Consider the following 12,532-nt stretch of genomic DNA (forward strand, 5'->3'; position numbering starts at 1 on the left):
GGAAGTGGGATCGTTGACTCCCAGCGGGAAAGCCCTAAGCAGCCCTGGAGAGGGGGATGATGGGGTAATTGAAACCCTGGAGGAGGCCGGGCACGGTGGCTCACGCCTGTCATCCCAGCACTTTGGGAGGTTGAGGCAGGCAGATCACCTGAGGTTGGGAGTTCGAGACCACCCTGACCAACACGGAGAAACCCCGTCTCTACTAAAAATACAAAATTAACCGGGCGTGGTGGCGCATGCGTCTAATCCCAGATACTCGGGAGGCTGAGGCAGGAGAATCGTTTGAACCCAGGAGGCGGAGATTGCAGTGGGCTGAGATCGCACCATTACACTCCAGTCTGGGGAACAAGAGTGAAACGCCTCCGTCTCAGAACAAACAAACATAAAAAACCCTCGAGGCCTTGAGGGCCAAGCACATCCCCAGCACTTTGTTTTGGGGACAGAGTTGGGATTGGAACCTGAATCTCCCATAGGGAGGGACCAGAACTCAGCAAGAGACAGAGCGTCGTGGAGCAGATTAAAAACCGCACTCCATAGAAACCGACAGATACAAAGATGGAGAAACTGAGGGGGGCCAGGCTCTCGGGCCAGCCCCGCTCCCTCCTCCCGGCAGCAGTGGCTTGATCTGCAGAAAGGACATCTGTCCCCATGGAAACAGCAGAAGTAGGGGAGGGGAGCTGGGCCTAGCTGGTGTCACTTCAAGGTGACAGGCAGGCAGGAGACCTGGGGGGCTGGTAAACACCATGAATCCCCTGACCTCCCCCTTCCTCTCCCCACCTCCAGGCCTGCCTGGGGGTGATGCCAGCTGCAGGGGGGTCTTCCATGGCAGGGGACTGTTTGGAAGCCAGAGTACCACTTCCTCCTCCTTGGATTTGTCCTTATAAGGTGGGAGGGGGGCTTTGAGTTGCCACAAAGTCCCTCGGCCACAGTGGGCCTCTCCAGCCACCCCTGAGAGCTCTGGGACCCCAGATGACCCCTTAAGTCTTTTTGGTGCGTGTATGTGACAGGGTCTCACTCTACCACCTAGGCTGGAGGGCAGTGACATAATTACAGCTCACTGCAACCTCAACCTCCAGGGCTGAAGTGGTCCTCCCCCCTCAGCCTCCCAAATATCTGAGACCACAGACATCAGCTGCACCATCACGCCCAGCTAAATTTTGTATTTTTTGTAGAGACGGGGTTTCACCATGTTGGCCAGGCTGGTCTCGAACTCCTGACCTCAGGTGATCCGCCCACCTCGGCCTCCCAAAGTGTTGGGATTACAGGCGCAAGCCACCGCGTCTGGCCTTGTTTTTAAATTTTCTGTAGAAATGGTGTCTTCTTGCTCTATTGCCCAGGCTGGTCTCAAACTTCTGGCTTCAAGTGATCCTCCCACTGCAGCCTCCCAAAGTGCTGGGATTAGAGGCGTGAGCCACCGCACCCGATTTCTTCAGATCTTTTTAGCACTCCCAAATCGCCACAAACACCAGCTTTGCTTTTTCTTCACAAGCCTTTATTAGGTTCTTGGGGGAAAGTGGGAGCGAGATCCATCATTACAGAAATGAGGACGGGGTCTCAGGATGGGGCTGACAGGCTCCCAATCCTCCTGCTTCTTTTTTTTTTTTTTTTTTTTTTTGAGACGGAGTCTCACTCTGTCGCCCAGGCTGGAGTGCAGTGGCGCAATCTCGGCTCACTGCAACCTCCGCCTCCCAGGTTCAAGCCAGGCTGGTCTCAAACCCCTGACCTCAAGTGTTCCACCCGCCTCGGCTTCCCAAACTGCTGGGATTACAGGCGTGAGCCACCGTGCCTGGCCTCCATCCCCCCTTTTTTGTGTGTACCTATGGGTGGGGTCCTGTTGAGGTCTCCTGGGATCTCTTACTCCTCTCCCACTTTGGGGAACCCTTTTGGCCTCGGCTGCTGGGTGGGGCTTGGTCTAGGAGAGACCCTGACCATAGAGACGGGGTGGCCGGGCCTGGGGCTGGGGCAGGGTCTCGGGCTGGGGCAGGGTCTTGGCGCCAGGTGCGGCTGGCGGGTGGCCGGTTGCGGGAAGGAGGTTGAATAAATGCTCTGGCCCCTCTGGTCCTTCCCCTCTCCAGAGCAGTCCTCACTCTTCTTTGGGGCCCCCCGGGGCCGGTATAGGACGTTGCTGTAGAATGCATTTCCTAGGATGGATGACACAGACCAAGAGGGTCACTTAAGAGAGCCCAGCCCTCTCCAGCTGACCTCTGGGGGATCTCTTTTTTTTTTTTCAGTGAGATGGAGTCTCACTCTGTCGCCCAGGCTGGAGTGCAGTGGCGCAATCTCGGCTCACTGCAAGCTTCGCCTCCTGGGTTCACGCCATTCTCCTGCCTCAGCCTCCCGAGTAGCTGGGACTACAGGCTCCCGCCACCATGCCTGGCTAATTTTTTGTATTTTTAGTAGAGACGGGGTTTCACTGTTAGCCAGGATGGTCTTGATCTCCTGACCTTGTGATCCACCCGCCTCGGCCTCCCAAAGTGCTGGGATTACAGGCGTGAGCCACCGCGCCTGGCCTTTTTTTTTTTTTTTTTTGAGACAGTCTTACTCTGTCACCTGGGCTGGAGTGTAGTAGTGGTGTGATCTCAGCTCACTGCAGTCTCCACCTCCCAGGTTCAAGTGATTCTCCTGCCTCAGTCTCCCTAGTAGCTGGGATTACAAGCCCCCGCTACTACGTCTGGCTAATTTTTTGTATTTTTAGCAGAGATGGGGTTTCACCACGTTGGCCAGGCTGGTCTCGAACTCCTGACCTCGTGATTCGCCCGCCATGGCCTCCCAAAATGCTGGGATTACATGCATGAGCCACTGCACCCAGCCGATTTTTTTTTTTAATTTCAAACTGTCTTTTTGTTTGTTTGTTTGTTTGTTTTTTGAGACAGGGTCTCTCTCTGTCACCCAGGCTGGAGTACAGTGGGGAAACTATAGCTCACTGCAGCCTCCGCCTCCCAGGTTCAAGCAATCCTCACACCTCAGCCTCCCAAGTAGCTGGGACCACAGGCGTGTGCCACCAAGCCTGGCTAATTTTTTTGTTGTTGTTGAGATGGAGTCTGGCTGTGTCGCCCAGGCTGGAGTGTAGTGAGGCAGTCTGGGCTCACTGCAATCTCTGCCTCCTGGGTTCCAGTGATTCTCCTGCCTCAACCTCCCAAGCAGCTGGGACTACAGGCACAGGCCACCACGCCTGGGTAATTTTTGTATTTTTAGTAGAGACTGGGTTTTACCATGTTGCCCTGGCTGGTCTCAAACTCCTGACCTCAAGTGATCCACCTGCCTCAACCTCCCAAAGTGCTGGGATGACAGGCATGAGACACCATGCACAGCCTAATTTTTAATTTTTTTTTTTTTTTTTGAGACTGCGTCTTGCTTTGTCACCCAGGCTAGAGTTCAGTGGCGCGATCTTGGCTCACTGCAACCTCTGCCTCCCGGGTTCAAGCAATTCTCCTGCCTCAGCCTCCCAAGTAGCTGGTATTACAGGCGTCTGCCACCACACCTAGCTAATTTTTTGTATTTTTAGTGGATACAAGGTTTCACCATATTGTCCAGGCTGACCTCAGGTGATTCGCCCACCTCGGCCTCCCAAAGTGCTGGGATTACAGGCATGAGCCACCGCGCCCAGCAATTTTTAATTTTTTTGTAGAGATGGGATCTTGCTAGGTTGCACAGGCTAGGGGCTTTGTCTCTATTTCTGAAAAACATGAGCATAGGATATAGGAGCCAGGCTTCTCCTCCCTTCATCCCTCCTCCATCCTTCCCCCAGGCGGGAGCACAGATGCAGTGGGTCTTTGTCAAGCAGCTGCAGTTCCCACTTCCTCCGCCCCACCCTCCCTTACCTGGGCTGTTACCTGAGTCCCTTTGCTGGCAGCTGCGGCGGCCCCAGAACCAGGCACCCAACACGATCGCGGCCACAGCCCCGCTTCCCACCCCCAGCAGCACGAAGAGGAATCCTGGGTGGGGGGAGAAGAGATGGTCTAATCAGGAGGGGAAGGGGTGGTGATGGGGGTGGAAGACACTGGGGGAGGAACACAGGGCAGGGCTCACCTGGGAAGCTTGTGATCCGGTTTCTGTTCTGTGTGGGGTCATCTGCAGAGAAGAAATCTATGTCACGGGGGTGCCAGGCTTCTCCACCCTCCAAGGACAGAGCTCACTTGGGGGGACCTAAGTGTTCCTCCTCCTGCCAGGCTTTGTGGATTTGGGCAAGTGTTCACTCTGAACCTCTGTTTCTTCTTCTGAAAAATGAGGCTCAGCAGGACGCGGTGGCTCAGGCCTGTAATCCGAGCACTCTGGGAGGCTGAGGCAGGAGGATCACTCGAGGTCAGGAGTTCGAGACCAGCCTGGCCAACATGGTGAAACCCCATCTCTACAAAAAATATAAAAATTAGCCAGGCATGGTGGTGGCGCCTGTAATCCCAGCTACTCAGGAGGCTGAGGCAGGAGAATCGCTTGAATCCAGGAGGGGGAGGTTGCAGTGAGCCGAGATCGTGTCACTACACTCCAGCCTGGGTGACAGAGCAAGACTCTGTCTCAAAAAAAAAAAAAAAGAAAGAAGGCCAGGCACAGTGGCTCACACCTGTAATCTTAGTACTTTGGGAGACCGAGGCAGGCGGATCACAAGGTCAGGCGATCGAGACCATCCTGGCTAACACAGTGAAACCCCGTCTCTACTAAAAATACAAAAAATTAGCCGGCCATGGTGGTGGGCACCTGTAGTCCCAGCTACTCGGGAGGCTGAGGCAGGAGAATGGTGTAAACCCGGGAGGCGGAGCTTGCAGTGAGCCAAGATCGAGCCACTGCACTCCAGCCTGGGCGACAGAGCGAGACTCTGTCTCGAAAAAAAAAAAGAAAAATGAGGCTCATCGTCCCTGTCTTGTTGGGACATTGTGGAAAAACTGCCAACTGGGATTTGTCATCATGAGCCCCGCCATCTTTATCCTGGGATCTATCACTCTCCAGATCCTGTTTGGTTGTTTTTGTTTTTGTTTGAGCCTCTACTCCATGCCACGCCCATTTTATAGACGGGGAAACCGAGGCTCAGAGAGCCTAAGTCACTTGCCTAGGGTCCCCTACCCAGGCGGCAGCAGGAACCAGCTTTGGACAAAGCCCTGTCTCACCTCAGCTCGGAGGTCCTAACGCTGAAGTTCCTTGAGAACTTACTATGTCTCAGGCCCTGTGCTAAGCATTGTTTTGTTGTTGTTGTTTGTTTTTCTGGAGACAGGGTCGCTCTGTGTCACCCAAGCTGGAGTGCAGTGGCGTGATCGTAGCTCACTGCAGTCTCCAACTCCTGGGCTCAAGTGATCCTCCCGCCTCAACCTCTCAAGTAGCTGGGACTATGGGTATATGCCACCATGCCTGGCTAATTTTAGAATTTCTTGTAGAGATGAGGTCTTGCTGTGTTGGCCAAGCTGGTCTCGACCTCCTGGCCTCAAACAATCCTCCCACCGTGGCCTCCCAAAGTGCTGGGATATCAGGCGTGAGCCACTGCACTTGGATTATAGCAAGCACATTGGCTATAACTGCTCTAAAGTCACCCGACCTGATGAGGAAAAACTATTCACTGTATTTTGACAGCAGAGGGAACTGGCACAGAGAGGTCAAGTCACTTGCTCAAGGTCACACAGCAAGTAAATGAAACAGAGGATTGAATCCAGGTTGTATAATTTACAGGAACCCCAGCTAAAGGCTGTGAATGCCGCAATTAAGATAAGGTCCAGCACCCCAACCCCCTTCTTTTGCAGCCTCTGAGGTTGGCAGGGGATCCCTGGGGGCTGCCAAGCTGCTGTTCAGGATTGGTGGGGTGTGGGGAAGCCAGCTGTGTGGGGTTGGACCCGCGCCCACTCCCTGCTCTCTCACAGCTGCCAACGCACAGCCTGGCGCCTCCACCACCCCGCCTCCTCTAATTGCTAATTGGCCCCATTGACATCGGAGGGGTGGGGAGAGGTGGGTGACACAGCCATAACACACCCCTCCCTTGAGGCAGGCACGTGTCCCCGCCAGCAGGCTGGTCCCACCAGCTGGAGAGGAACAGGCATCTCTAGGGGCTGAGAGCTGGGTGCTTCATTCTGCCAGAGGGGGCTGGACAGAGGCCTGGGGCCCACAGGCACCTCTCACAGAGCAGGAGGCAAAGCCTGCATCCCCTTGGGTTTCCCGATTCTGCCCAGGATGGGTCCATAAGTGGGGGACATGGTAAAGGGGACAGTGCATAGGGTGCACCCCTGCCTGGTACATAACGCTAGACATGTCTTGGCCCTCTCTGGTTCACCTGGCTCATCTGTAAAGTGAGGCAGCTGGCGTTGCTGACCTGGAAAGCTATCTGGAGGGTTTCTTCCAACTTTGAGAGTCTGTGGCTTTTTTTTTTTTTTTTTTTTTTTTTTTTTTTTGAGACGGAGTCTTGCTCTGTAGCCCAGGCTGGAGTGCAGTGGTACAATCTGAGCTCACTGCAACCTCCCCCTCCCGGATTCTCCTGCCTCAGCCTCCTGAGTAGCTGGAATTACAGGCTCACACCACCATGCCCAGCTACTTTTTGTATTTTTAGTAGAGAGGGGGTTTTCATCATGTTGGCCAGGCTGGTCTCGAACCCTTGACCTCAGGTGATCCACCCACCTTGGCCTTCCAAAGTGCTAGGATTACAGGGATGAGCTACCGCGCCCAGCTGATGGCTTTATTTTATTTAGAGACAGGGTCTCGCTCTGTCGCCCAGGCTGGAGTGCAGTGGTGCACTCATAGCTCACTGCAGCCTCCAGCTCCTGGGCTCAGGTGATCCTCTTGCCTTAGCCTCCCAAAATGCTGGGATTACAAGCATCAGCCACTATGCCTGGCTGATGACTTTCAATTTTGTATCCTAAAATTCTTGGATTATGGGCCGGGCATGGTGGCTCAGGCCTGTAATCCCAGTACTTTGGGAGGCTGAGGCAGGCAGATCACGAGGTCAAGAGATCGAGACTATCCTGGCCAACATGGTGAAACCTCGTCTCTACTAAAAATACAAAAATTAGCTGGGCGTGCTGGCACGTGCCTGTAATCCCAGCTACTTGGGAGGCTGAGGCGGGAGAATCACTTGAACCTAGGAGGCGGAGGTTGCAGTGAGCCGAGATCGCGCCACTGCACTCCAAGGCCTGGACGACAGAGCAAGACTCTGTCTCTTAAAAAAAAAAAAAAAAAAAGTTTGATATGAAGAATTTAGAGTTTTTTGTTTCTAGGAGTTTGAGACTCAAAAGTCTTAAGATTCTAGGATCCTCCCCACCGCCCCTCCCTCTCCCCGCTGGCTCCGTACCTGGGTCCACAAAGAGCCTTGTTATGTTGCTCTCAGCCTCCTCCAACTCAGGAATCTCTACGGCCGCCCAGCACACGTACGCCCCGCTGTGGTTGAGGTTCACAGGGTCCAGCTGCAGGGTGAGATGGCTGGGTGCCTGCCAGGAGAGCCGTCCCTGGGGCCCGCAGACCCCCAGGCTGAGGCTGCCGTTGGTGATGTACGGTTGACACAGGATGGCCCCATCCTTTGTCCACTTAACACGGAGCCGTTCCCAGGCTGGGGCCTGGTCCACCTGGCAGACCAGGGTCGCCTGACTGCCCTGCCTCACCTGCAGCAAGTTGGGCCCCTGCTGCACGCTCAGGCTTGAGGCTTCTTGCAGGGCTGGAGGACAGAAGAGGTAGAGGCGACCTTTCTGACTGTGTGCATGTGAGGCTGTGTGACTCACTCCCCTAGTGAGCCCGCAGTCTGGGTTTGAAACCTCACTTGTCTAAGCCGGGTGCAGTGGCTCACGCCTGTAGTCCCAGCACTTTGGAAGCGCGAGGTGGGAGGATTGCTTGAGCCCAGGAGTTCCAGACCAGCCTGGGAACATAGCAAGACCTCATCTCTACAATAAATATTTAAAAAGTAGCTGGGTATGGTGGCATGCACCTGTGGGCCCAGCTATTTAAGAGACTAAGTGAAGGGATCGCTTGAGCCCAGGCGTTCGAGGCTGCGGTGAGCTATGATTACACCACTGCACTCCAGCCTGGGTGACAAAGCAACACCCTGTCTCTAAAAATTTAACATTAAAAAAAAAACAAAGAACCTCACTGTCTGTATGACCTTTGGAAGGTCATGTCTTGCTGAGGCTCAACAACCCCATCTGTAAGATGGGTATAAGTCGCTCAGAGCTTGTGGAATTCTGAGATAGTCTCCAGTACTCAGCTACACAAATACCGCCTAGTATGTGCCAGGCCCTATGCTGGGTGTGGGGAACACAGACACAGGCATGACCAAAACAGATGAAAATCCCTGCCCTTCAGAAGCTGACAATCTAGGGCAAGAGAGACACAGGAAGTCGTGAAATGAGAACTGCAATGGGGGAAAGGAATGGCAGTGGCCTCAGCAGACACCAGTGAGGTCAGGGAGCATCTATTCCTTGAGAGTAATCAGGGAAGGCCTCCTTGAGGTGGTGATTTTTTATTTTTTTTATTTTTTTTTGAGTTGGGGTCTGGCTCTATAGTCCAGGCTGGAGTGCAGTGGCACCATCACAGCTCACGGCAGCCCTGAACTCCTGGGCTAAAGTGATCCTCCTACCTCAGCCTCCCAAGTAGCTGGGACTACAGGCATGTAACCACTATGCCTGGCTAATTTTTTTGGTTTTGTAGAGATTGGGGTCTCACTGTGTTGCCCAGGCTGGTGTTGAATTCCTGGGCTCAAGTGATCCTCCCCCCTAACGCCTCCCAAAGTGCTGGGATTGTAGATGTGAGCCACTGTGACCGGCCTTTTTTTTTTTCTTAAGACCACGCCACTGCACTCTAGCCTGGGCAACAGAGTCAGACTCCATATATAAGAAAAAAAGACTCCATCTCACTCTGTTGCCCAGTCTGGAGCTCAGTGGCACCATCAAAGCTCATTGCAGCCTCAGCCTCTTGGGCTCATGGGCTGGGTGCTGTGACTCATGCCTATAATCCCTGTACTTTGGGAAGTCGAGGCCGGTGGATCACCTGAGGTCAGGAGTTCGAGACCCGTCTGGCCAACGTGGTGAAACTCCATCTCTACTAAAAATACAAAAATTAGCCACTGTGGTGGCGGGCTCCTGGAATCCCAGCTACATGGGAGGCTGAGGCAGGAGAATCACTTGAATCCGAGAGGCAGAGGTTGCAGTGAGCTGAGACCCTGCCACTGCACTCTAGCTTGGGCAACAGAGCGAGACTCCATAGCAAAGAAAAAAAGACTCCATCTCATTCTATTGCCCAGTCTGGAGTGCAGTGGCACCTTCATAGCTCACTGCAGGATCAACCTCCTGGGTTCATGGGCTGGGTGCAGTGGCTCACGCCTGTAATCCCAGCACTTTGGGAGGCCGAGGCGGGTGGATCACCTGAGGTCAGGAGTTCAAGACCAGCCTGGCCAACATGGTGAAACCCTGTCTCTACTTAAACTACAAAAATTAGCTGGGCATGGTGGCGGGTGCCTGTAATCCCAGCTACTTGGGAGGCTGAGGCAGGAGAATCGCTTGAACCCGGGAGGCGGAGGTTGCAGTGACCTGAGATCGTGCCACTGCACTCCAGCCTGGGTGACAGAGCGAGGCTCTGTCTCAAACAAAACAAAACAAGGCCGAGTGCAGTGGCTCACGCCTATAATCCCAGCACTTTGGGAGGCCGAGGCGGGCGGATCACGAGGTCAGGAGATCAAGACCATCCTGCCCAACATGGTGAAACCCCGTCTCTACTAAAAATACAAAAATTAGCTGGGTGTGGTGGCATGTACCCGTAGTCCCAGCTACTTGGGAGGCTGAGGCGGGAGAATCACTTGAACCCGGGAGGCGGAGGTTGCAGTGAGCTGAGATCGCGCCACTGCACTCCAGCCTGGCGACAGAGCGAGACTGTGTCTCAAAATAAAAAACAAAACAAAACATTCCTGGGCTCATGTGATCCTCGCACCTCAGCCTCCCAAATTACTGGTGTTACAAGTACATGCCACTGTGCTCAGCCTGACCTTAATGGAAAGGCATAACCAGTGTGAGAAGGAAGGTATTGGGGGGTAAGAGCATTCCAGGCAGTGCACAGCCCATGCAAAGGCCCTGGGGCAGGACTGTGCCTGGCGTGTTGGAGGAACAGCGAGGAGGCCCGTGTGGCTGGAGCAGAGTGAGGACAGGGAGAGAGGGAGGAAGGGTTGGGCAGGGCCTGTGAGCCTTGGGGTGGTGTGGGGAGGTGAAGGAAGTTAAGCAGTTTATGTTTTAATGTAAGTGTGATGGAAAATCAGAAAGCAGGGAAGAAATAGTCCAATTGAAGTTTTTGTTTTTGTTTTTGGTTTTGTTTTGAGATGGGGTCTCACTCTGTTGCCCAGGTGGGAGTGCAGTGGTGTGATCTCGGCTCGTTGCAACCTCTGCCTCCCAGGTTCAAGTGATTCTTGTGGCTCAGCCTCTTGAGTAGCTGAGACTACAGGCACTCGCTACCACGCCCAGCTAATTTTTGTATTTTTGGTAGAGATGGGGTTTCACCAACATGGCTAGGCTGGTCTGGAACTCCTGACCTCAAGTGATCCACCTGCCTCAGTCTCCAATTTAAGTTTTAATAAAAAGACCTTGGTTGGGTGTGGTGGCTCTTGCCTGTTATCCCAGCACTTTGGGTGGCCAAGACTGGGTAATTGCTTGAGGCCAGGAGTTCAAGACCAGCCTGGGCAACATAGTGAGACCCATCTCTAAAAAACAAAAACGGCTGGGCACGGTGGCTCACGCCTGTAATCCCAGCACTTTGGGAGGCCAAGGTGGGTGGATCATGAGGTCAGGAGTTCGAGACCCACCTGGCCGAGATGGCGAAACCCCGTCTCTACTAAAAATACAAAAAAAAATAGCCAGGTGCAGTGGCGCGCGCCTGTAGTCCCAGCTACTCGGGAGCCTGAGGCAGGAGAATCTCTTGAACCTGGGAGGCAGAGGTTGCAGTCAACCGAGATCGCGTCACTGCACTCAAGCCTGGGTGACAGAGCAAGACTCCTTCTCAAAACAAAACAAAACAAACAAACAAACAAACAAAAAAACACAAATGAACAACAAAAAAGTGCAAGCGGCTGGAATCGGAGGAGAGGGAAAGAGGAATGGAGGTTTTCGCCCCAGGAAATGTGTGAAGGGCAGCAGCCTTTGTCCTTAATTGGAAACACAGAGGGAGCTGCTGCCGGAGTAGAAAGTTTGCTTTTAGCTGTGAGAAGTCTCACTTGTCTGTTAGACCCCCGGAGAAGTTGAGGTTATGTGAAGTTCCTGGCATTTGAGATGCAATTGCAGAGGAGGGTAGAGACATGAGATCTGGAGAAGGGTATTAGGCAGCTGGAACAGCAGGTGCAAAGGCTCGAAGGCCAGATCCAGCCTTCCCATTGGGGAAACAGAGAAAGAAAAGTCCCCAGGCTAGAGCAAGAGGGAGGGAGCAAAGGCATTGCGGAGGGTGGAGATGAGAGAGGCCAGGCCAGGCTGGTATGTAGGGCAAGGTTTAGATTGTATCCTAGGGGCCCTCAGAGGATCCTTCCTTAATCCTCCAGCCCCCATCACGTTCTGAGTCTCGGAGGGAGATGGGCCTTATGTGACAGTAGAGAGACTGAAGTTTAGAGGGGCCCTGAGCTGGGGGCAGGCAGCTGGGGATGACAGCAAGTGTGGGGTTCAGAGGGGAGGGAGGCCCAGATACTCACCCCAGATCTGCACCAGGAGGCCCAGCACCATGCCCGGGGACCCCATTCCTGGCCCATCACCCCCCTCTCCCCCTCCCAGTTAACAGACTTCCTGCCACAATCTCCGCCTCCCGCTGCAGAAGCAGATGCAACACCCAGGGCCAGACAACAGACGTCCGGTGTTCCAGGCTGCTGGGGGCTCCACTTCCTGCCACCTCGTGCCTCAGTTTCCCCAATGCATTTTCTATCTGAAAGGCAGTGTACAGACCAGGCAACATGGCTCATGTCTGTAATCCCAGCACTTTGGGAGGCCGAGGCAGGTGGATCACCTGAGGTCAGGAGTTCGAGACCAGCTTGGCCAACATGATGAAACCCCTACTAATTTCTACTAAAAATACAGAAATTAGCTGGACATGGTGATGGGCGCCTATAATCCCAGCTACTTGGGAGGCTGAGGCAGGAGAATGGCTTAAACCCGGGAGGCGGAGGTTGCAGTGAGCCAAGATCACGCCACTGCACTCCAGCCTGGGCGACAAGAGTGAAACTCCGTCTCAGAAAAAAAGAAAAGAAAGGCAGTGTATGCAAGTGAGTGGGAGGAATCCACCCCTGTGAGCTTTCTGGAAGGCTCTACATAAACACATCTAGGTACAGGAAGACACAGTGCGAGAGCAGGTGGCTCCGTGGGGGAGGGGCAGGCGACATAGGCCTGAGCGGTGAGTTAAATGACAGGGTCCCTGCCTCAATTATTTTGCTCCCAAAATGTCTTTCTTTTGCTGGGCGCTGTAGCTCACACCTGTAATCCCAGCACTTTGTGAGGCTGACGTGGGAGGATCACTTGAGCCGAGTTTGAGATCAGCCTGGGTAACACAGCGAGATCCAATCTCTATTTAAAAAAAAAAAAAAAAAAAAAAAGATACAGGCTGGGCATGGTGGCCCAGG

General features: G+C 53.8%; 1 protein-coding gene across 2 annotated transcripts; it reads right to left on the minus strand.

Annotated features, from left to right (window-relative positions):
* Window positions 1–9: 9 nt before the first annotated feature.
* On the minus strand, window positions 10–12,366 carry TMIGD2 (transmembrane and immunoglobulin domain containing 2). Of its 2 annotated transcripts, none has more exons than XM_001138228.6 (5): window positions 11,615–12,366; window positions 7,259–7,618; window positions 4,030–4,071; window positions 3,822–3,935; window positions 10–2,141 (listed from the first exon to the last, which is right to left on the minus strand). In XM_001138228.6, the coding sequence occupies exons 1-5, from the start codon at window positions 11,658–11,660 to the stop codon at window positions 1,855–1,857; spliced, it is 849 nt and encodes a 282-aa protein (XP_001138228.3). In that variant the 5' UTR covers window positions 11,661–12,366; the 3' UTR covers window positions 10–1,854. The 2 variants fall into 2 exon arrangements, with proteins under 2 accessions (XP_001138228.3, XP_009432668.2); XM_009434393.5 differs by having other exon boundaries at window positions 3,834–3,935; window positions 11,615–12,363.
* Window positions 12,367–12,532: the final 166 nt, after the last annotated feature.

This window comes from Pan troglodytes, chromosome 20 (genome assembly GCF_028858775.2).
Source record: "Pan troglodytes isolate AG18354 chromosome 20, NHGRI_mPanTro3-v2.0_pri, whole genome shotgun sequence".
Lineage (NCBI taxonomy): Eukaryota > Metazoa > Chordata > Mammalia > Primates > Hominidae > Pan > Pan troglodytes.